Source organism: Protopterus annectens, chromosome 5.part1, assembly GCF_019279795.1.
Source record: "Protopterus annectens isolate FY-2018-M chromosome 5.part1, PAN1.0, whole genome shotgun sequence".
NCBI lineage: Eukaryota > Metazoa > Chordata > Ceratodontiformes > Protopteridae > Protopterus > Protopterus annectens.
The window spans coordinates 513,509,433-513,533,234 of NC_056736.1; the positions used below are offsets into that span (position 1 = coordinate 513,509,433).

At 41.5% G+C, this 23,802-nt stretch overlaps 1 protein-coding gene across 1 annotated transcript in view; it reads right to left on the minus strand.

The window, feature by feature from the left end:
* PIGA (phosphatidylinositol glycan anchor biosynthesis class A) overlaps positions 1-23,802 on the minus strand; it is a 404,235-nt gene that overhangs the window by 273,383 nt on the left and 107,050 nt on the right. Inside the window, exon 3 of the mRNA XM_044073130.1 lies at positions 870-1,002. Within this exon, the coding sequence (XP_043929065.1) occupies positions 870-1,002 (133 nt within the window). The remainder of the gene's footprint in view (positions 1-869; positions 1,003-23,802) is intronic.

Consider the following 23,802-nt stretch of genomic DNA (forward strand, 5'->3'; position numbering starts at 1 on the left):
ATTGGAAATACACTCAGGTCTAGCACCTATGTCTCTAATGGACAAAGGCAGCCTGTAAATCTTGTTCTAGCTTATGCATACCCCTTGAAATCACCTCTAAGGCATATGAACTTTTGGGATACAATTGGAACGCTTGGCTATATTTAAAAAAGGTCCTAGTGGACATTAGCCTAGCATACACCTATGAACCTAAAGCTCACTCTCCCTCTCTCTCTGATTCTCTCTCTCTCTGTGTCATGGTCTCTTCCATCAATGTGTATAATATTTTCAGAAATAAGTTTAGCCTTTACTCTTCTGCTACATCAACAGTACAAGTCACATGTTTCAGTGGTCATTTTTAAGACATCCACATGAAGCTACAATTCCAACAAATGTGCTTTACTGTCTTTGTTTTCACAAAAGAAAAACGAAAGGTAAATCACATTACCTTCACTATCTTTCCATAAGCAAGTCAGATGACTGACTGCCTTCCTTAAACTACTGTCTCTTCTCCTCCTCCTCCCTCAAAACCTCTAACTCTACTTCATTCTCTTATTATACAACCTTACCTCCTCTTCTTCTTCTTCTTCTTCTAAGATAGAGAAAATTTCTTAGTCAACTGCTTAATTCAAGAATACATCCTACTGATAACAGGAAACAGAATGTGATTTTGTAATTAAATATGAATGGTTTGCAAATATAAGCAACTTTTTCCACATCTAGCTTACATTAACAAGCTCAGAGTATATAGGTCAAAATTCCCACTGTCATTATAATTGTCATCCTAGATCTTCTCTAAATAAAGGTCACAAGCTCAGCATGAGATCTACCTGGTCAATAAGTACGTACACAAATTAGTGGGATATCTATGTTACGTATATTTACAATACCTGTCATGAAGCTGGTATCTCTCCCGCACCTCTTCAAGCACAATTCTTTTAGGTCCCTCTCCTCCAATGAGAAAATGCAGATCTGGGTATTTCTGACATAGTTCAGGAATAATACCACCAAGCAAATCAATTCCTAGAAACATTAACAATTACAAAGATATTTGGGTAACACAATTGGGTGGAAAAGTTATCCCTGTTCAGAAACAACTTAATGCTACATGCCTGTCAATCTACCATTTAATGAGAGTACATTACTTTATTATTTTAACAGAAGACAGAATAAACCAAGTGGTGTTACATGGCCATTATTCAAACTAAAGACGTCAAATGCAACCAAACATAACAGTTTTATAACTCAATCTTCTAACAAAAGGTTAAACAAACTTACCCAGTACAGCTTTTGCAGCTACAGCAAAGATGCAATGTAGATAAAAGGCAGACTGAAATCAATCACACATGTACACAGGAAAAGCATTACCACTTCATTTCTCATTCCTTCTGCTTCTTCTGGAGAGGGTCACAGTCTTAGCAGACTAAACAGGGGAAACCAAAATTCCAATTCTGCAGAGACAGACTCCAGCTATACGTGGTGGATCCTCATTTGTTCCCAGCCAATCAAAAGATGTAATCACTCAAACACGTTCTTGGCATGCATTGAGGGCTCCTACATATAGGACAGATATGGAACTACTTCAATGACAGCAGTGCTGGAGGCAACCTTATAAAATGCTTGAAACAGCTTTGTTGGGCTCCTACTTTTACGTCTTATCCTGAATTTGGGTACCAGCTGTGCTCTAAAAATCAGCCATATTGTCCATGGTGTGCAACCCCCCTCTGGAACGTAAATCCAACTTACCCTTGAGACTGGGCTATACTGGGAAGAGGAAACCTGGGAGAAGAGACTTCACATTCTGTAAGACAGATGAAGCAGGCAAGTCAAGATAGCTATGGTATGGCATCATCCTTAATGACTGCAAGGATATTTTTATGCAAAACCCTTCCCCTGTTTGTCACAAAGTGTGGCACAATGTCAATCAACCCAAACCTAGGATGGGTGTATATTTCCACACACCTCCAATACAAAGCAACAGTGCAAATATTTTATAGCTAGGCTCACTGTCCTGAGACCAGACTATACAGATCACACTTCTGGGACATCTCCCCAGATGGCACTCCACTGACAGAGCTAGCCAACTCCCTCCATCTAGTATGGGTGAGCCAACACCAGCCACTTAAGCATATCCCTTTCTATCCTGCACTTCTAACGTCCAAGCTGCTGTTTAAACTCAGGCTATTTAGGTCAGTCACTTTTTTTTTGTTTTACATTATTTTTTGTCCTAATGTCTGTTGACCATCAAGCCTCCTTTCAATTTGACATGGCCAGTTCATTCCCTTACTCAAAGAATTTCATTCTGGATTAGGGTAAGAATAGTCCCAGAGGTGGACGACATTCAGGCAGCCAAGAGGATGCACTAAACCATTTATGTCATTCCAGTAATGAAGGCATATGTAATGGTCTACCCTGTCCCTTCCAAGCAGTCAGGAAGACCAAGAGGCAGGTTGATTTCAAACAGGAGGATGAACAATGGAGTTTCCTTGGGAGGCTGCAGCTACTCTTCACATCACAGTTTTCTAGGGACCTCTACAACATGTGTAAACATATGTTCTACTTTAAAACCCAGGGTTCTGTGTTGGGACTTCTGCTTAGCATCTACGTTTTTGAAGTAAAAGCCAATACCAAAGGGCTCTGGCTGACTAAGTCTGCAGATGACTGCAAGCTGGGGGCAGTCATTGAAACCCAAAATGACAGACATTCTGCAGAAAGGTTTGTCTCAAATAAAAAAAAACTGCTGCCAAAATCATGGACTGAAACTAAATGGCAAAAACTAATTTACTGTATACTTTGGGAAGTCATCTAATCCAGGAACTACCACATTGACAATAACCATCTAACAGGTGACCAAGTTGTTCAGGATTTGGGAACGTATGTGGACGGTGACCTAACTTTTGACCACCATGTCTATTATTGCAAGAAAGTCCTTCTATATCACACAGCTCATAACCAAAGGGATTGTGCCTAGATCTAGGGGTGTCACTTTCCTCCTTTACTCAGCCCTCATTAGGCCAGTCATTGAGTATGATGCCCAGTTTGGCGTGTTGCTGGCCAGACGCATGGAACAACTGGATACCTCAGTAAAATAATATAAGGCCTAAACAACATGTCCTATATGGACCGACTCAAAGCCTTGACACTATATTCAGTATCCTACAGGCTGCTAAAAGGTGACCTGTGTCTGACATACAAAACATTTTTACTGAGTTTACTGCACATCAGCAAGTCAAATGGCATCAGAAATACTCTGTCTAGAGATCTAAACCTCTTCTGCAAAATCAACAGAATAGTTTAGAGAGACAGGTATATCTTGCAGAGGATACCTCTGCTGTGGAACAGACTTCCCCATCCACATAAAGTAAAGTTCATCCCTGTCCATTTTCAACTGCAACTTGGATCTATGGATAGGAAACAGAAAATTTACCCAAGAACTGCCCCATGTACTACTAATGGATAGAGGCAGCTCCTAAATGCTTTATCCCATGCAAGGGTCCCTTCAAATTATCTCTTGTATAATCCCAGTTAACATTAGGGGTAATATATACAGTAATTACCAACCATGAGATGGGTAAGGCCAACTTATAACCAAATGGGATAGGTTATTTCAAGCACAAAAAGGGAAACTGGCTAGGCTTAAAATGGCCCTCAAGGACAGCTAGCCTAGTACTTATCTATAAACCTATGAACCTAGAAAACTAATCTGATAAAGCTAACCTATAGAGTCAATAAAGACGTTATGTACTCACCATAAAGTTCCATCTGTGGTGTCCAATTTCATTCTTCTTCAACAGTTGGGTTTGGATATGATCTTCAGATTCGACTTGGCTGTTACTATATCCCGTGGTAACAAAATGCTTTTGAGCTCATCCCTTACACATAATGCACCAACCTCTAACTTACCTCAGATCTTGATTGCTAGATTAGAATAAGTAAGAAATATTACTATAGATTTTTTGTTATAGAAAGCCATTTTCTGCAGCTCAACAGAAGGAACAGAAGTGTCCTTATAAACTTTTGCTCTTGCAGAAATCATTTGGGGTTGGTGGGAGGGGAGTTGAAGAAGAATGAAAATGGACAATACAGATGGAACATTATGGTGAATACATAACTTCTTTATCTGATGTTGTCAGTTTTCATTCATTCTTCAACAGTGGGGACATAGTCCCCCAGCTACCTGAAATCCCCAGTGGACTAAGGAAGGATATTCCTGAGCACGGTTGAGCCAAAGGCTGCTCTTCCCCCAAGACCAGATCTAGTTTGTAATGAGTAATAAAGAGGTGAGGATTAACCCAAGTTGCAGCTGCACATATATTGTCCATGGAATGACTGGATAAAAACACTGACAAAATTGCCATGGATCTAGTTGAGTTGGCTCTTAAAGGTTTTGATGATGAGAGACCCAATTTACTGCAGACAAAAGATATACAGTCAGTAAGCCATCTTGCTAAAGTTACCTTTGTAACTGATTTACTTAATTTGGAATCCACGAAGGAGACAAATAGTTGATAAGATTTTCTAACTTCATTTGTTCTATACAAGTAGAAACGTTAACTGTCTATGAACATCTAACAAGTACAACACATATTCTCCTTCGTTTTCAAATTTTGGAAAGAAGACAGGCAGATTAATGGACTGGTTGAGTCACAGGTTCATAGGAGATCACTAGACTAACGACTCAAGAGCCTTTACAAGCCTAGTCAATATAACCCAATTTTATCCAGTGACCCCTGGGGCAGGAGGATGGCATGGGTTTATGCCTGTGCCTTCTGTATTTTACAGAATTTACAGACAGCCCCTGTCCATAAGGGAGACAGGCACCACCCCAGATGTGTATTTATGATTCTCCATCCATCAATCCAGATTGGTCTTGAAGAGGGCCATGGAAGGACTTTGCAGGGCCAGGGAAGGACTTTGCTTAAAGAGAATAGGAAGCCTATTCCAAAGAAGAGGTAATCTCTGAGACACATCTATCTCTACAGCATGTTCCGTTTGATTCACTGACGGAATTTAGATCCCTGGAATGGTACTGTTGCCTTGTGGATATTTAGAGGCTCCATCAAGGCTGGATTGGTGAGTGCTTTGTAGGTCAGACACAAGTCACTCCATAACAGATGACAGGAGACAGAGTAAAGTGAAAGGACTTTCAGTCTATCCGCATAAGACATGTTGTAAATCCTATATTTTCTTAGTGAGGAACCTCTGAGATTGCTCCAGATGTTATAAGTGCCTAGTCAAGTACATTCCAGTTGGTGCACTGTACTCGATTATTGGTCTAATGAGGGCTGTCTACAGCAGGACTATAATCTCCATGAATCAGGATGCCATAACTTTACTTATAAGTTGTGCCACATAGATCTTCCTCAGCACTGTGAACATGTGAAGGTCAAAGTTCAGACTACTATATACCTGTGTACCTCAATCCCTCACTTCTAAGTCTACTCTTAGGTGTGTGCTGTTAATAGGTTCACAAGTTCATAGGTGGTTACTAGGCTATTGACCCGAAGGTTTTTATAAGCCTAGCCAAGTGTACTCAATATAATATTAGAGAAACCACTATAAAGGATCTTGCCTAAATTCAAGATCCTATTAAACAATGATGGCCCATATTTTGGAGGGTCACAGGTGAAATCCCTGGCAGGACTTTACAGTTTTCCATCCAGTTATCCTCGCTATACTTAAACAGGGTCATAGAGAGGCTTTGTTTGATGTGACTTGATAGCCTATTCCAGAGAAGTGGCAACCTCTGAGAGACATATCTGTCTCTCCAGCAGGTCCTCTTTATGTCGCAGGCCAGGTTAAGGTCCCTGGAGTGGGTGACCCTTGTCCCATTTGACTTGCGGATGTGCATTTCCATTAGGTTTGGATCAGAGACTGCTCTGCAGGCCAGGCACAAGTCATCTCTTAGTCTGTATCCTACTGAGTACAGTAACAGTGACTTCAGTCTGTCAATGTAGGACATGTGCTGGAGACCCTGAATTTTACTGGTTTAAATGTCTGAGGTCTGTCAAGTTACTGCAGGTGCCTGGTAAGGTACATACGAAAGACAGCAATGGACTCAATCATTGGCCTGATGAGGGTCAAGTACATAGGTGTTATGACCAATTTCACTCGAGGCAATGCCTTTGCTAATGAGGTGTGCAACACAGAATGCCTTAGTTACCACAGTAGAGACACAGTAGAGACATGGTGGTCAAAGCAGAATGCCTTCGTTACCACCGTAGAAAAATGGTGGTCAAATATAAGGCTATAGTCACCTTGCATTCCCAAGTTTCTCACTACTGAGTTGTTTACTTATGGTGGATTATTTATATGATAATCTGCAGGGATATCATTTTTACTGAAGGGGATGACAATGCATTCTTTAGCACTGGGTTTTAGTCCATGGCTTTGGCACCAGTCACTAGTTTATGTAAGTCCCTCTTGAAGTATACTGACATTGTTTGGGGATTCAATGACTGCACCTAATTTGCAGTCTTCAGCAAACTTTGTCATATTTTTCCATTCTCACTATTGCATGCACTATAAAACATTTTTCTAGAATACCTTCTTCCCCTCTTTCTCTATAAATTATCAGACTCAAACCGCAGACCATATTCCATCTGCTCTTCCCTATTACTTTCTGGTGACATTCACCCTAACCCAGGGCCCCATACTCCACTTTCATCTCAACAATGCCACACTCCCAAATCTGCTAAACGTCTCCACTTAACCACTTTAAACTTTCAAAGCATCTGTAACAAAACTTCCAAGTGACGTGCTTGGCTTCCCCAAAATAGAATTCACATCCTAGCTGCTACAGAGACCTGGTTAACATGTTCCAATCAAGACTCAGGATTTCTTCCCCCCAATTTAAATGTAATTACAGCAGATAGACAACATAAAAGAGGAGGTGGTGTTGCCCTAATTTACCCCAATTCTCTTATTATAGCCCATTTTAATGACTCCATTCCACATTTTCAAAATGCCGAGATCCTAATCTTTTTCCTAGACATCAATAACTCAAAAAAACTCTGCATAGCAATCATATATATTCCCCCAGGAAATAACATCCCAATTTTAGATAACATACTGTCCTAGTTCTCCTCCATTACAAAAAAATGAAACTATTATTTTAGGTGACATGAACAATGACTGAGATTCTACTACCTCCAATCAATTTCCTTCTAGCATAAATGTACTCCCTTTTACACAACTAACTAATACAAACACTAGGTTTAACTTTAAAACCAATAAATGCTCAATTCTAGACTGGATCTTGGTCTCAGATCCTCCCAAATATCCTATATCTGTCACTCTGGCAAACTCCCTTAGTGATCACCTCCCAGCCTTCGCTATTCTAAACTGTTTATTCATATCAAAAGTCCAGAACATCAGAGTAATACAAGACCTATCTAAATTCTGTCTCAGACCGTCAACAGTATCCTAAGTAACTACAGCTAGAACCATCTTAAGCCTCTCTCTAGATGATGCCCTCCTTTACTTCAATAATCCCTTTCTAAATATCCTTCACAGTTTAGCTCCTACTAGAACTAAGAGACTCAAATTAAACCATGCTCCAGGACTACCTAAATCTACCAGACAAATTAAGAAAAATAGCAATAAAAAATAAACACCGCAACTACCAAGGCAAGCAGCATAAATGTGAGAAAGGCACAAAAAGACATTCAAAGCTGTTTAATAAAATATAGGATAAGCGCCTTCACATAAAAATGCTTAATCGGATCCTCAAACATCACAAACATTAACCCTTTTTTAAAAATCGTATCACCCAATCAAATAATGCAAACAATTGATGCAAAGGTCTTTATTTCAATTCAGGTTTTAAAGGAACAGTATAATTTAAACCTGGAGTCCTATGTTCCTGCAATGTTGCTATCCAATTCATTTCCAAGCATTCTGCTCTAATAACAATATCCCCACCCCTAATAGATTCAAATACACCTTTTACAGTAAACTTAAAAGAATGTCCAGCATTGTCCTAATAGGTTTGTATAAAGCATTCAGACTACTCATTCTCCTTATATCCCCAAGATGCTGTAAAACTCGATCTTTCAGCTTTTGGTTAGTCTTTCCTACATAGTAGGATCCACAGTCAATGCAGGTAGCTAAATACACCAAATTTGCCGTCTTGTAGTCAGCATGTATCTTAAAAATATATTTCTTGTTAGTAACCGGGTGAACAAACACATTCCTGCAAGACATGTAATTGCATGCTATGCAAGATCTACAGGGAAAAGTACCAAACTTGACAAAAGTTTTGTTAGACTTCCTGAAGGGTCTATAGCACAACTCCCTCTTTAACGTCAAATTATCCCTACAAATAAAATTGGGGGAATAGCCAGCTACGTTAGAAATGGTATCATCCGAACGAAGTATAGACCAGTTCTGCCTGATAATATCACAAATAGAACTGATGTCACTGCTATACTTCAGGGAAAAAACACATTTATATTATTCACCTTAGTGTGGGAGCTCACATTTCTATATAAAAAAGGGGTATCTATTGTGTCTCTTAAGCTATTCAATGAGGGTACAGACCTAGTACCAGGAGAAGGTTGAAATAACAAGGCAGTTTATTGTGCAAAATCCCAAACGCTTCTACACATAATACGTTTTCGAAAGTCTTCATCAAAGGCAAACAGCTTTCGAAAACGTATTATGTGTACAAGCGTTTGGGTTTTTGCACAATAAATTGCATTGTTATTTCAACCTTCTCCTGGTACTAGGTCTGTACCCTCATTTGGTTCTCCAGAGCGAACCTTTGTTTGTTCCTGGTTACTAGTGTTCGCTTTCACCTCTTTATTTGGTCTCTTAAGCTATTACCTTCTTCTACCTTCTGTACTATATCCATTTTATGATGGCCTCTATCCAGTAGTTCATTAGCCAGTGTATGCAGCCTTGGTAAATGTAAAAGTTGCCCCTTCATAACATTCCCAAAGATCCTTTTGGGATGCATGGTATTCCTGGCCAATAAGTTATTCTTCCTACATTCTTTTATATATACCATGGAGTCAACGCTCCCATCTAAGTTAATAACCAAAGTAGTATCAAGAAAGGCTACACTGTCCCTAGACATATGCATAGTAAGTCTAAAGCATGTGCTGCTGTTTCCAAATAATTGATAAAGTAATGTAAAAGAGAATCTGTCCCTTTCCATAAAATAAAAATATAGTCAACAAAACGCTTGTAAAGAACAAAATTTGGCTTATATATATGGTCAGAAAAAACGACCTGTCACTCCCAATCTGCTAGTACCAAATTAGCATAGCTATTCACACAGGGTGTGCCCATGGCAACATCTGCACTTGCAAATAGTAGGCATCATCAAAAGTAAATACATTGTACCTCAATATCAGATCAAGCTGTGCACAAATAAGCTCAATAAGTTGGTGTGTTAAATCACTAACTCTATTAAGAAAACTCCTAATAGAGTCAATCCCAAATTAATTTGGTATAATACTAAATAAAGTATTAATGTCTAAGGTCACTAGGATATAACTCCCATCATTCAGATTTAACCCGCGAGTACATTCTCCAAGCGTTAGTAAAAAAATCCTCAGTGTCCCTTAACACTGCTAGTGCCATCATCAAATAAGGTTTCAGTTCTTGCTCCACAAATAGGGACAAGGGCTCAGCAGCCCATCCTCTACCGGCCACAACAGGCCTCATAGGTAGTTTCTTCTTCCCTTACACACTCTCCCCGAGTCATGGACGCAAACCAGCAGTGTTAAGGGACACTGACGATTCTTTACTAACTGTACTGTAACTGAATGTACTTTATGGCCCAGGGGACATTCCCGATAAACAAATGTCAATAATTTAAATAAATAATAAATACATAGTCAGCCACAGCCCCTCTGTTTTGGCCTGAACTTCTGAGAAATGTAATCCAACAGAGGGCCCAGCACTGACCCCTGTGGAACCCCACTGGTGACAGGTCTGCTGGTTGAGTCTGTGAGCCAGTCATCAACCTATCTGACGATATAAAGGCTGATATGCAAGCTTTTTAATTTCTCCATATCTTTTGGGTTTCTAACACCATGACAGGAATGGACCCCATTCCTAAGTCAAAGTTTGATTACAGTTCATGAAATTAGTATTGTTTCAACCTTTGATGTCAGCCAGAAGTGCTTTTCCCAGCACCCACAATGTACTCAGTAATGACTCCTTCTGCAATTCGTAAGGAATTGCATGTTAACATATCTAAATAAAATTGTAGATTCTTTTTTTTATAAGACCCATTGCTCCTACTGCTATTGGAACTATATTGGTATTTTTCTTCCACATTGCTGTAGTTTCTGCCTGTAAATCCTGATATTTTACGACTTTTTGTCTCTCTGTAGTTATTTCAATGATCAATGCTACTTTTGTCTCCTTTTCATGGACTAACTACTATATTTGGTTTTCTCGCATCTGTCTTTTGAACTGTTGGTGATGGGTGATCCCATGTGATGTTGACTTCATTTTCTATGATGCTTTGTGGCTCATGTTTCCAGTGTTTCTGAACTATTTCAATATTATAATTTTGCACAATCCCCAGTGCAACAGTCTTGCCACATTATTATACTTCCAGTATACAGTCCTTCTGCCATTAGTATGTCACAACCAGCAACAAGATGTGCAACTGTTTCAAATTCTGTCTTACAAAACCTACATTTGTCTTTCACATGTTCAATGGACTTTGCAAACCAACGTGTATGTAGTCCACTGTCTTGGGCCACCAATATTAACCTTTCATCTTTTGGGTTGAATTCACCTCTCCTTAACCATTCCTGCTTTTGATCATGATCAACACGAAGGTGTTCCAGTTTTCTATACTTGCAACTATATTTATGCATTTTCTATATTTCTTGCCTTCTCATCTGATCCTTCACCTTATATTCTTTCTTGGATTCACTTTATAAGCTCTAACTTCTGAAATCTCGAATTGCAGAATCTCAAGCCTATAAAGCAGAAAATCCAAATACCCGAAACTACACAATCACGAAGCCTTAAATCCCAAAACCACAAAAACGCAAAATTCAAACTCCCAACACTTTCAAACACCATTACAACAGACACACACACACACAACTAAATAAGCAAACAACTAAATAAGCAAACACACCTAACCTAATGATGCATCCCCCACACCCCCCACTTAAATATTCTAACTCCAAGGTCGCACTACATACACAAAACACCACCACACAAACTACATTCCTCTCGAACACACATATCACAGTAACAACACACACTAACACACACTACAGCCCCTACCCAACAACCTTAAACATAAACACTTACCTGAATCCACAAACACAGCACAACACCAGAACCGCTAATTCAAAATCTCCCACATTCGAGATTTTGAATTTTACGCTTCTGGGGTTGTGATCTTCCGATCCTTCCACTTTATGAATTCGAGATACTGAATTTCGAGATTTCAGTATTTCGAGCTTGTAAAGTGCTCCCTCTTTCTTTTGTTTTTGACACATTCAGTTGCTGCCCGATTTTTATCTACTGTACTTCTAGCTTGATTTCCAACCCCGCTTGATGAAGACATGCTTCTGCTAAACTAAGAAAGGAAGTCAACTTAAGATTTATTTTCCTCATGTTTCCCTATGTTTGGGTCTTGTGAGGTCAGCAGATATGTATGCAGTCCCTGGACTTCAGATCTATACAGGTAATCAATTTCAAGGAGGACCATAACTCCTTCAGAACAGGGAATATATAATTTTGGTATGCACTGATTTTTATAAATCATTTGATGAGCATGAAGCATCCTTCTTGTTTTACTGTCTAATCTAAACCCTTTTGGGGTCAGTCAGTCACTCCAAAACTGTAAATGAGGACAGGAACAGCAAATTGGTTTACAGCTTGAACTTTGTTCCTAGATGTCAACGCTGTTTTCAGGATTAATTTAAGCCTTCTAAAGTATTCCTTACTGAGTTTTATTTGCATTTGTTCATGTATTATTGTTGATCCTTCATCAATTCCTAAATATTTATACACTCAATCTTGCTCAAGTTCTTTTGTATCACATTCTTGCCCCCAAAGTGATGTTTTCTTGGTGCTGTAGCTTTCCTGCTTTAAAGGTTGCTTTTGCACATTTATCAAGAACAAATGACATTCTTATATAATCTGAAAAAGTTTTGACTACTTGCAGTTGTGCTTTCTGTTCCTCATCTGATAAGCTATACAGTTTTAAATCATCCACAAAGAGAAGATGAGAAGTCTTTATAGTTTGTTGCTTTCTGTGAGCCAAATTATAGCCATGACCTAATCTGTTAATCAGACAGCTTAATGGGTTAAGGGCAAACCAAAACAGCAGGGTTGACAGAGTCTCACCCTGGATATCCCCCTTTGGAATTTTATCCCCAGAATAATAATTTGTCCTTTGTCATGGCTTAACTGCAAATCAGTCTGCCACTGTTTCATGGTTGCTGATATGTAGTTATTCAATGTATGGTGTTATCTTACACATTTTTAAAGACTTCTCCATGAATGTAGGATACTGTCAAATGTTTTTTTGTAGTCCATCCATGCCATACTTAGATTCTCTTTTTACAGTTCTCCACTATGACTGTATTTAAACAACAAATAATCATTTGCTCCATACGATTTTCTTTTATTACCCTTTTATTCTACTGCTACAATTGGGTTTTCTTCTAAATGACTATAAATTCTGTCAGCATCAATTCCAGTGTATAGTTTAAATGTCGTTGGAAGGAAAGTTATTGGTCTATAGTTTTTTTAGGGTAGCTTACAGGTTCACTCTTAAGTAGGAGCATTGTTTTTCCTGTTGTTAGCAGGGCTGGTGCCTGTTCGGGGTACACATGCAAATAGTTATTACTCATGGCTAAATCTTTGTACAAACATGTTAATACTTTTAGCCAGAACTTAGGTACTGCATCTGGACCTGGGGTTTTCCAATTAGAGGCTCTTTCTTTGTTTCACTCTCTCTGGCCATTACTTCATCCCATTTCACATCCTGTACATTTGAGCTTCTTATTCTTTCCTTTACTTCTATCCATTTATGTTCCATAGGATCTTCATAAATATTTCTCCAAAATGTATATATTTCTTCTTTTTTTGGTGGTCTTTCAATTCCTTTTACCTCGTTTCCCAATTCTCAATAAAACTTTTTTGGGACATCAATAAATTGCTTATTTTGTACTTTTCCTTTATATTTATCTATAGATCTTTTATGTTTTTCTGCCTGTGCTGATATTTTTAGGTTTATTTGTAACAGTGCATGATAAATCCTAATCAGTTATAATACTGTGCATTGCTTTTATCACATCTATCTTTCTGGCGTACTTTTTGTTGATCCGTTCCCTCTTCTAACGGTGACACTTCTTGTCTTAATTGCTTTATAGTTTTCTCTATTTGATACTTCCATGATGGCATTCAATCTGTCCCTGTCCTTTCCCTCACTAGCCTGTGTTATTGTGGCAGGACTTCATTTGTTATTAATTTGGATGCACAGTAATGTACCCTACTTACTTCTGTTATATCACATGAACCTCTATGGACATTCCTAATTACTTTGTTCATTTGTTTTATCAAACTTCTAACTTTTGGGTTTTATTGATCTTCTGCAGTCTATTTCTTTCACTGATCTTGATATGTCTATCCATCTCTATTAAATCAAGTAACTCTTCTCTTAGATCATTTTCTTCTAAACTGAGGGCACATTCTTTGTTCACCATTTCCTGTGGGCATTCCACAGAAAGTTCCAGAGCTTCTTCCTGTGCCACTTTCTCCTCAGTTTCACTCTGTGTCATCCTCAGCTCTTTTATATTGGAATTTACTGGCCTATCACTCCATGACTTTGACTGTGTCAGAGTTGCTACAGTTTCCTGTTCTTTTCCTTGCTGTATAGCTCCATAGGTTCATAGGTTGGTACTAGGCTATCAGCCCTAGGGCCTATACAAGCTTAGCCATAACAATTCCCTGGCTATTTCTTCCCACACTATTTACTTCCCTGAACCCCTGTCTAGCAGGGTGGCTGACGTGATCCCCGAGGTGAATTTCCTTTCTCCCATCCAATCGTCAAGGTTCCTTTTGAAGACGGCCAAAGAGGCACTCTGCTTCACATGTATAGGCAATCTATTCCAGAATCTGGGGAGTCTCTGGGTCAGGAACCTATCCCTCCAGCATGTTTTGTTTATTGTGATGACAAGGTTTAGATCCCTGGAGCATGTGGCTCTGAGGGATTGGAATTTCTTTAAGTGTAGCATGTCCAACAGCTCTGGGTTTGACATGGCCTTGTATGTTAAGCAGAGATTGCCTCTGAGTAGACAATGGTATCCATTGCTCTATCCTGTTGTGTTGTAGGAGTTAAATTTTCTATACTAAATCCTTCACTTTGCAGGTAATCCATATCCACCAGTTTCTATTTCTTCAGCTTCATCATTACGAATACTCTCTTCCACTTGGTTTTCTTATTTTTTGTATTGTACAATTTCCCACGTCCACATGTCTTTGCCTGTATTTCTCTTCAAATATCTTTAGTGGTGCTCTTTTTGTATTAATTAATTAGTTTTGCTTTCTCCTTTGCATAAATATTGCACCATATTAAACCCCTTTTTCTTAACCATGTCCATATTTCTTGTTTAGATGTCTCCTGATCGTCTTTGCCCTTACTTTGGGGACTATTTGTTCCATCATGCTGCGATATGACCCGTGTTACACTTTTTACACAGAATCCTTCACTTAGCAAACATTCCATAACTTCAACGTCTATTTTTTTTTAACTTCTACTTGTCTAATCTTCTGTTTTACACTCCCTCTTTGTGATCTTATTTTCTTTACTGAGAATTTTTCCATATCTGGATGGCTTTGTCTACATTTCTCTTTGAATATCTTTGGGCCTGCCTTTTTGTGTTGATTAATATGGCTTTCTTTTTAGCATAAATAAAACACCACATCAGATATCTCTCTTTCCCATGTCCATATTTTTTATACCCTTCAGACATCTCGAAATTTTGTTCTTTAAATTTTCGCTCTTCCTCTGTCGCTTCTTTTTCCAAACAACACAAGATTTCTTGGTCTGTATAGTGTTTTTCATGGATCTGTTGCATTAATGAACACAATTTTTTATTTGAAGCTTCTGATAAAAACTCTTTCCTCTAATTTCTCGCAATCTTTTCATATATCTTTTGTCTGGAAATTTTGGGCTTCTCGCATAATAGCAACCATACATAATTTCTTTCTTATCCACAATAGTCCACTCTATAGTCTGTATTGCTCTTTTTCTGGCTTATCAGTTTCTGTGATTTTTGTGGACTGCTACTTCCTTCTACAACATGGGGGCCATCCTCCCCCTGGGTCTGGCCTATCCCCATTGTAGGAATATTTCCATGTCTTGAGAATTCTACATGGTCATATTTTCCAGTCCTGCTACCAGTGCACCTACCAGGACTGGGTGCTTTTATGAAGGTACTCACCAAGACTTAAGGATGAACTTAATTACAGCAATACTTCTCTCCTTCTGCTGATTTTATCATCTCTCCATTCAGACCCCATATTCAACTGGAACAGTTTACCAATAATGCCCAAATGTGGGATTCTGTCGAAGGCCTTGGCTAAGTAAAGGTAGGCTGTATGCAGAAATTTGCCTTCGTCTATGGCTCTGGTGACATATTCAAAGAAGTCCACTAGGTTTAATAGGCATGATCTGCATTCGACAAAACAAAAAACTGTGTCTGATCACGGGTTTGGAGATCACCTACATCCATATTTATAAAGTCCGTGACGATTGGTTCCATGGCCTTACAGAACAGCCTATTTAAGCTTACGAGTCTGTAGTTTCCAAGGTCTGTTACTGCACCCCCTTTATGAAGGGTGAAGACAGTTGTTGTTTTCTATTCAGCAGGGAAAAAACAGTACTCAGGCTGTGGTTGAAGTGAGTATCTACTGGAGTTGCTAACTCATGTTTTAGACCATTTAAAATGCAACCTGGGATCCAATCCCATAGAGGCTGTGTTTTTGGCACTGGAGAGAGCATTAATGGACTTGCTCTTTGGAGATGCAAGGTGGGGGAGATTTAGAGGTAATGCTTTGTGGAATGTTTGGAAGGAACGGGGGGGGTGATGCTTTGTGGAATGTTTGGAAGGAATGAGGGGGGGGTGAAATTTTCCCCAAATCCGTTAGCTGTTTTTGCAGGATCAGTGTGTGTGATGCCATCCACAGCTAGTTCAGCACACATCTAGGTCCTACCTTTTAGGTTACAGACATAGCTAAAGAATACCTTATGGTTATCCTTAGTATGGTTGCTAAATATTCTTCGAGGTTGCCCTTACAGGATTTTACAAGCTGTCTTGTTTGTTCAAGCAGAGGAGGGTGCTCTTCCTGTGCTGGGACCTCTCTTTTTATTCTTACACAGCAACTTCTTCTTCTTGTATAATTTATTAATGCTAATGTCCAGCAGGGAGGCTTGTTTTTTTCTTGAAGATCTTGTTTTGATCTTATCAGGTACAGCTGTGTCAACACATTACAAGTGTTTGTACAGGGCTTTTGTGTATACCTTAGTATAGTTGTCAATGCCATCTGTAGGAACAGGAGCTTGGAAATTATTTATGCCATCCTTTAGAAGGGTATAATTAGCTTTGGTGAAAATTTTTAGCCTGATTTCACCTAAGAGGGATTCCGGTTTTATAGCTACTTCAACTGTGACTGATTTGTAATCAGATTCAACCAATGGGAGTACACTTGTGGTGGTGCAATGGTCACCCATGTTCGTGAGGACCAGGTCGAGAATATTTGAGCCCCTCGTGAGGTTGTATACCATTTGTTCCAGGGCATTAATGCCCAGGAACCTATGTGCAAGCACGTTGGTATTCATAAGTTTCCCAGTCAATGAAGAGAGAGTTAAAATCACCCATGACTAGAGTGGTTTTACTTTGATTGACTCAAGCAGGTCCAAATAAGCAGCGTTGGTATCTTGGTTTACTGAAGGTGCCTTATAGCTAACAATAAGTTGAAGGGAGGTCTTACTCACAGTTTGTTGCACATGGAGTAACTCTATGGAGTTTTCCTGTCTAACCAGTCTAGAGGTGTATTTATCTTTGATGAAGATAAATACTCCTCCTCCTTTGGATCTCACATGTTCATTATGTGGTCTGAAAGTGTGTAAGGCATCTGTAGGAACAGGAGCTTGGAAATTATTTATGCCATCCTTTAGAAGGGTATAATTAGCTTTGGTGAAAATTTTTGAAGACTACCTATGTAGTCTTGCAAGGCTGGGGTACTCTCTGCAGCCCTAAACTAAGTTTCAGTCACTATATAGACATCAACATCCTCTAGGGAGAGAAGTGCTTCCAAACAGTGCAGTTTGTGATTTAAACTCCTAGCACATAGCAGCATAAAAGAAGTTATGTAATCACCACAACATTCCATCTGATTAGTTGGACTTCATTTGTCATCAACTTGTGGGATGTCTGATCTAGAGCAAATCAGAGAGGCAGCTTTACCAGCATCTGATCCGAGCTTCAAGCTCCTGCCCTTACCCATAATACCTCTCCATCTCCTTCCTTCCCTCAGATCGAGTTTGCTATATCACACACATGAAACCATTCCAATAACCCTCACTAACAATGAGAAACAGGGAGAGCCACAAAGGCGCTCTTTCCTGCCTGCCAATTCAAAAAACATAATGAGAAGGTTAGGGGGAAGGAGGGACAGCTGATGACAAATGAAGTCCAACTACTCAGATGGAATGTTATGGCGAGCACATAACTTCTTTAACTGAAGTAGTTGATTTCATTTGATCATCAACCTGTGGGACAGTCCCCAGCTACCAAAATCTTGGGTGGAACTCTCATGGAAGGATATTTCAGAGCACCGCAGAGCCAAAGGATGCTCTCCCCCTAGATACCATGTCCACTTTATAATGAGAAATGAAAGTGTGGGATGAGGACAAAGAAGCTGCCGAACAAATATCATCCAAAGACACTCTAGACAAAGACAGCTGATGTAGCCATGGACCTTGTAGAATGGGCATTCATCCTACCCGGAAGAGACATACCTTTGTCTTTTTTAACCTGAAGGATGCAAAGGGAAATCCATCTAGCAATTGTTACCTTAGAAACCGGTTTGTCCAGAAAAGGTGTGGCAAAGGACACAAACAACTGATCAGACTTGCGAAAGGCTTTAGTTCTGTGTAAGCAGAAACGCAGCTGTCTGTGTACATCTAAAAAGTGTAATTTATACTTACCCCTGTTCTGAAAATTTGGAAAGAAAACAGGTATATTGATTGTTTGATTTCTATTTGTTTCAGAGGCCACTTTAGGCAGGAAAGAGGGATTAGTACGAAGTGAAACCCTGTCTTTAAGGGAAATCATATATGAAAGTTTGACAGATAATGCCAGAGTTCTAACACTCTACTAGCAGAGGTAATAGCCACTAGAAAAGCTGTCTTCCAAGATACAAATTTGAAATCCACAGAAGCAGCAGGCTTGAAAGGTGGACCAACCAAAGCTTGTAAAACTAGGGTAAGGTCCCAAGCAGGGGTAGGATCTTTAAATCGGGGGTCTTAGGTTCATAGGTAGGTACTAGTCTATCAGCCCAAGGGCCTATGTAAGCCTAGCCAACAAGGTTCCCTGGCTTACGCCACCCAAGAAAGTTATTTTCCTGTGCCAGTGTCAAGCAGAGACACAGAAGTGATCCCCAGGGTGTATTTCCTATTTCTCATCCACTCAAGATTTTTCTTGAAGAGTGCTAAGGAAGAACTTTGTTTGATATAGATGGGTAGCCTGTTACACAGTATGGGAAAGTCTCTGGGACAGGAATCTATCCCTCCAGCATGTCCTGTTTATTGTGGTGACAAGGTTTAGGTCCCTAAAGCGTGTAGCTCGGAGGGATTGGGATTTCTTTAGGTCTAGCATGTCCAACAGCTCTGGGTTTGACAGAGCTTTATATGTTAGGCAGAGATCACCTCAGAGTAGGCAATATGCTACGGAGTAAAGCTGGAGTTTTTTGAGATGGTCAGTGTAGGGCATTTGTTTGAGGCCAGTAATCCTCTTTGTGAGGTACTTCTGTGGCCTTTCCAGCTGCTGCAGATGTCTTGAGAGGTACATTCCAAAAGGGGCGTTGTACTCTTTAATGGGTCTAATGAGTGTCGAGTAGAGGGGAACAATTACTCTTTTTTCCTGGATGAGAACCCTTTTATGATGAGGTGTGCCATGTAGAAGGACTTCCTGACTACTGTGGCGATGTGACTAAATGACAGAGACTGCTGTCCACCTGGGTCCCAAGGTCTCTTATCACACATTCAGTATTAAGAAGATTGCTGCCTATGCGGTAGTTCATGGCTACAGAGTTTTTACCAAAGGGGATGACACTGCACTTTTTGGCATTGAGCTTGAGGCCATGGCTCTGACACCAGGCATCTGTCTCAGTGAGGCCCTTCTGTAGGATGTCCACATCATTTGGGGACTTGACTATGGCTCCTAGTTTGCCGTCATCTGCGAATTTCATTAGTCAGAGGCCTTCTGTGTTAGCCTATACTTCAGAGAAGTAGATAAAGAAAGGTACCTTTAATAAAGGTTTTGCAAAGTCTGGAGGAAGCTAAAGAAGCCATGTTCTCACCTACATGGAAATTGGAAATGGCAGCCAGTTGAACTTTTACTGTAGATGAGCTGGCACCCTGCTGGAAAAAGTATGCCAAGAACTCAAGGACCACTGGAACAAGAGCTGTGAAAGGGTCCAAATCCCTTTGAGAAGCCCACAGAGAAACGCTTCCATTTGCTACGGTATAGTTTTCTGGTAGATTTATGAGCTGCCACCAGAATAATCTTGACCAGGGAAGACAGACCGGGAGTCCTCGCAATCTAGGAAACTGGAGCAGCAAATCAGTGAGCTACAGACTGCCCAGGTCTGGATGAGGGACCCTCTAGGGGTGCGAAATGATATCAGATATCAGAGCCAAGATCCATGGAGGAACTAACAGATGAGACCAAAGGAAGATAAACCAGACTTGGCGAGGCCAGAATGGGGCAATGAGGATGACTTTGCTTCCCAACCGGCGAGCCTTCTGCAGAAATTTTGTCATGAGAGGTAAAGGGGATAAGCACAAAGAAGACCGGGAGGCCAAGCATAGACCAGAGCATCCCTGCTACGAAGAACTCACTGCACTTCACATTGGAAGGAGATGAGAAGAGATCACAGCAAGGCCAACCCCACTCGAGGAAGATCTGCTATGCTACAGAAGGATTCAGAGACCACTCGTAAGGCATCAGGATAGTTCTGCTTAATGTATCCACCAGTATGTTGGATCGACGCTGGATGTGTGTTGCTACCAGAAAACGGTTGGTGGAGATCATCCATTCCCACACCCTCATGACAAAGGGGATAAGATCGGGTTTCTCCCTATTTGCTGATGTACCAGACCACTGACATGTTGTCAGTCCGAACTGCAACAGTTCCCAGAGGAAGGAAGGCATGAAGGGCCTGCAACGCTATCAAGAACGCCCCTCATCTCTAGAAAGTTGATATGTAATTTGGTCTCGATCAGGGACCATGTGTCAGGGAGTGTCCTGCCCAAGCAATGCCCCCCCCCCACTCTAGCTGGGAGGCATCTGTGGTCACCGTTTTTGGGGAGGGGCAGCAATAAAAGTTAATCCCTTGATAGGATCTGAGGAGTGTATCTCCCAGAGGAGGGCCTTCCTGCAAGCGTTGCTTATATGAACAGGATGCGTCAGTGGTAGATCTAGTAATGACCATTGAACCGCTGGTGTCCACTGTAGTACCCACATATGGAGAAGAGCACAGGGGAGAACACTGACTCTGTTCAAGAGAAATCTTGACGAGTGGATGGGAGATCGTAGGTTTACCCCGGGAATCATCTCTGTATCACTGCTGGACAGAGGCACAGCAAACTAATGGGTATAGTATTCTCATCCTAAGGGGTGGTGAAAGCCACACACACTCTGGCTAGGCTTATAAATGCCCTAGGGCAGATAGCCTAGTATGAACCTATGAACCTATAAGAGTAATGGAGGCTGCCATGGAACCTACGGCTTGTAATACCGCCTCGACTGGAGGAGGAAGATGAGACTGAAGGATAACAGGCTCGTGAAGTCGTAAGTTTTGAACTCTCTCTGGAGTCAGAAAGACCTTGGTTTGTAACACATCTATTCTCACTCCTATATAGTCTAAGACCTGAACAGGGTCTAGAGAAGACATGGATAAACTTATTGTGATTCCCAGCAAGTCTAACAGTTTCAGGAAATGGTCTCTGCCCTGAAAAAGTAGATGCCTGGTGGGAGCGGCAAGGAGCCAATCGTCCAGATACGAGTAGACCTGTGTCCCCCTGAAGCCTCAGGTGAGCCGCTACTACTGGCATGACCTTGGTGAACACCATGGGTGCTGTGGTGAGACCGAAGGGTAGGGCTCAGAATTGATAGTGACTGGCCCCTATCCAAAAGTGGAGGAACCTCCTGGAGCATCTGTGCATCTTTATATGGTAGTACGTGTCCTGGAGATCTATTGAGCACTTCCAGTCATTCTCCAGCAAGTAAGGCAGATGAATTGTAGAGTGACCATCTGGAACTTCTCTTTGGCAACTGACAGGTTTAGGGTGGAAAGGTCCAGACTAGGCCTTTGGTCTCCTGTCTTCTTTGGCACTAAAAAGAACCTGGAATAGATCCCTGATTTGGACTGATCTTGGGGGATGGGCTGGACGACTCGTTTCCTTGGCAGCTTTTCTATTTCGAGTGCGGTTACCTCCCTTTGCATGGGTGGAACATCCAGGAGGTGTTTTGGGAGGATGGGAGGAACCACAAAGGGGGTGGTATAGCCTCCGGTTATTATTTGAAGCACCCAATGGTCTGACACGGACTCCCATGCTGTCAGGTGCATTGAAAAGCGACCCCTGACTGCCTCCAGAGCAGAGCAGTCGGGCAACCCTCTCAGGGCTGCTGGGCGGGCCTGTCCGAGAACGGTTCTCGAGACCTGAAATTTCTCAGACCCCCCCCCTCACACACACACCTCCGGGCCGGCATCTGTCTTGTCTCCCTCTGCCTCTAGGGGAAGATGAGTCGCGAGTGTCCCAGGAATACTGAGACTTTCAGAACCACGTCTTCTTTTGCCCCCCTCTGATTCCTGGAAAAGGATCTTTGGGGGTTAGAGAAGTGGATCCTGATGGCAGACAGTGTCTTCCCATCCTTCTCACTCTGGACCAACGTCTCACAAACTGTCTTCCCAAACAAGGAAGAACCATCATAAGGGGCATTCACAAAAGACGCCTTAAAGGGTTCCATGAACTGGCATAGCCGGAGCCAGGCATGTCACCTCATGGCAATGCCAGACCCAGCCGCCCTTGCTGCTCCTTCAGTGGCATGTGAAAGGAGGCGCATGGACATAGAAACCGCTTTTGAGAGTTGCCATTTGCGCGGAGAATATGCGTTTATCCTCCAGTGACATAGACTCCGGGGGTGACTCAGTGAACTCCGGGTCTCGCTGCAGTCTCGATCGGGGGGAATAGACCGTAAAACTTTCCTGGGCTAGTTCTTAGTGGCAGCCACTGCCACCATGGTATCCACTGGGGACCCCTTGTTCCAACTAGGTCTGTCTACAGGAGGGCACAGAATTTTGTCGGGATACTTGGGGATTGGCTCTACAGTGTCCGGCTCCTTCCAAGCCCTGGTGGTAATAAGGTCCGGTGGGGGACACCCAGGAGGTAGACGGGCCCGTGCCGAAGGCCTCCAGAAACACCGACTCGTCCGAGGAAGGCTTGGGGGTGGACCAACCCCCCCCCCCGCTGGCACAGGATTTCCATGATGTCTCCAAAGGAGACATCATCGGGGGTGATCTGGGGGAACCTACCCCTTCCTCCAGATTGGAATCCTCAGTGAGGGACTATGTAGAGGAGTCCTGGTGCTTCCTTTTGCACCTTCGTTTGCAAGGATCTCTTTGGTAGGACTCTCCGGAGAGGGCTCGCAAAAGTACAGTTGTGTACACTTACCATAAATGTAGATGTTTGAGTGTATTCACTGCTGCAGTCACTACATTTAGGTAATCCTGCTGGCAGATTGCCCTCAGTCGGCCTGAATTCCAAAGTCCTGGGTCCTGCGTCGGCTGCTGTCACCCCTTCCCTGACGTCAGGGGTATAAAATATGCGGCCAACGCCATTTTCTTTAGTTTTTCTTGCCCCAGATGTCAGGTGCCCCCTAAAAGGGTAGCCAAAATTTATATATAAATACATAGTTTCATAGTTTCATAGTTTAGTACTAGGCTATCTGCCCTGAGGAATTTGCAAACCCAGCCCTAGAGATGTGGCTTTCGCCACCCCATGTAGTGGTACTAAGGTGTATAGAATAAATTTAGAATACTGTGCCTTTGTCTAGTAGTGACACATTGAAGACCCCCTTACTTATTAAAATTAGTTTACTGTGCCTCTGTTAAGTAGCGATACAGGGGTGACTCCCGGGGTAAACCTACGATCTCCCATCCACTCGTCAAGATTTCTCTTAAAGAGAGTCAGTGAGGGGCTCTGTCTAACATGGACTGGGATTTTGTTCCAGAGTATGGAAAGCCTCTGAGTTATGAACCAGTCCCTCCAGCATGTTCTATTCATGTTTGTACTGAGGTTTAAATCTTTGGCTCTCGTGGTTCTTATGGATTTTGATTTTTTGAGGTGGAGCATGTCCATCAATTCCTGGTTCGACATGGCCTTGTATGTCAGACACAGATCACCTCTGAGCAGGCGGTATGCTACTGAATAGAGCTGGAGTTTCTTTAGCCTGTCAGCATATGACATATGTTGGAAACCCTTGATCCTCTTGGTGAGGTACTTCTGGGGTCTCTCCAGCTGTTGTAAGTGCCGGGTGAGGT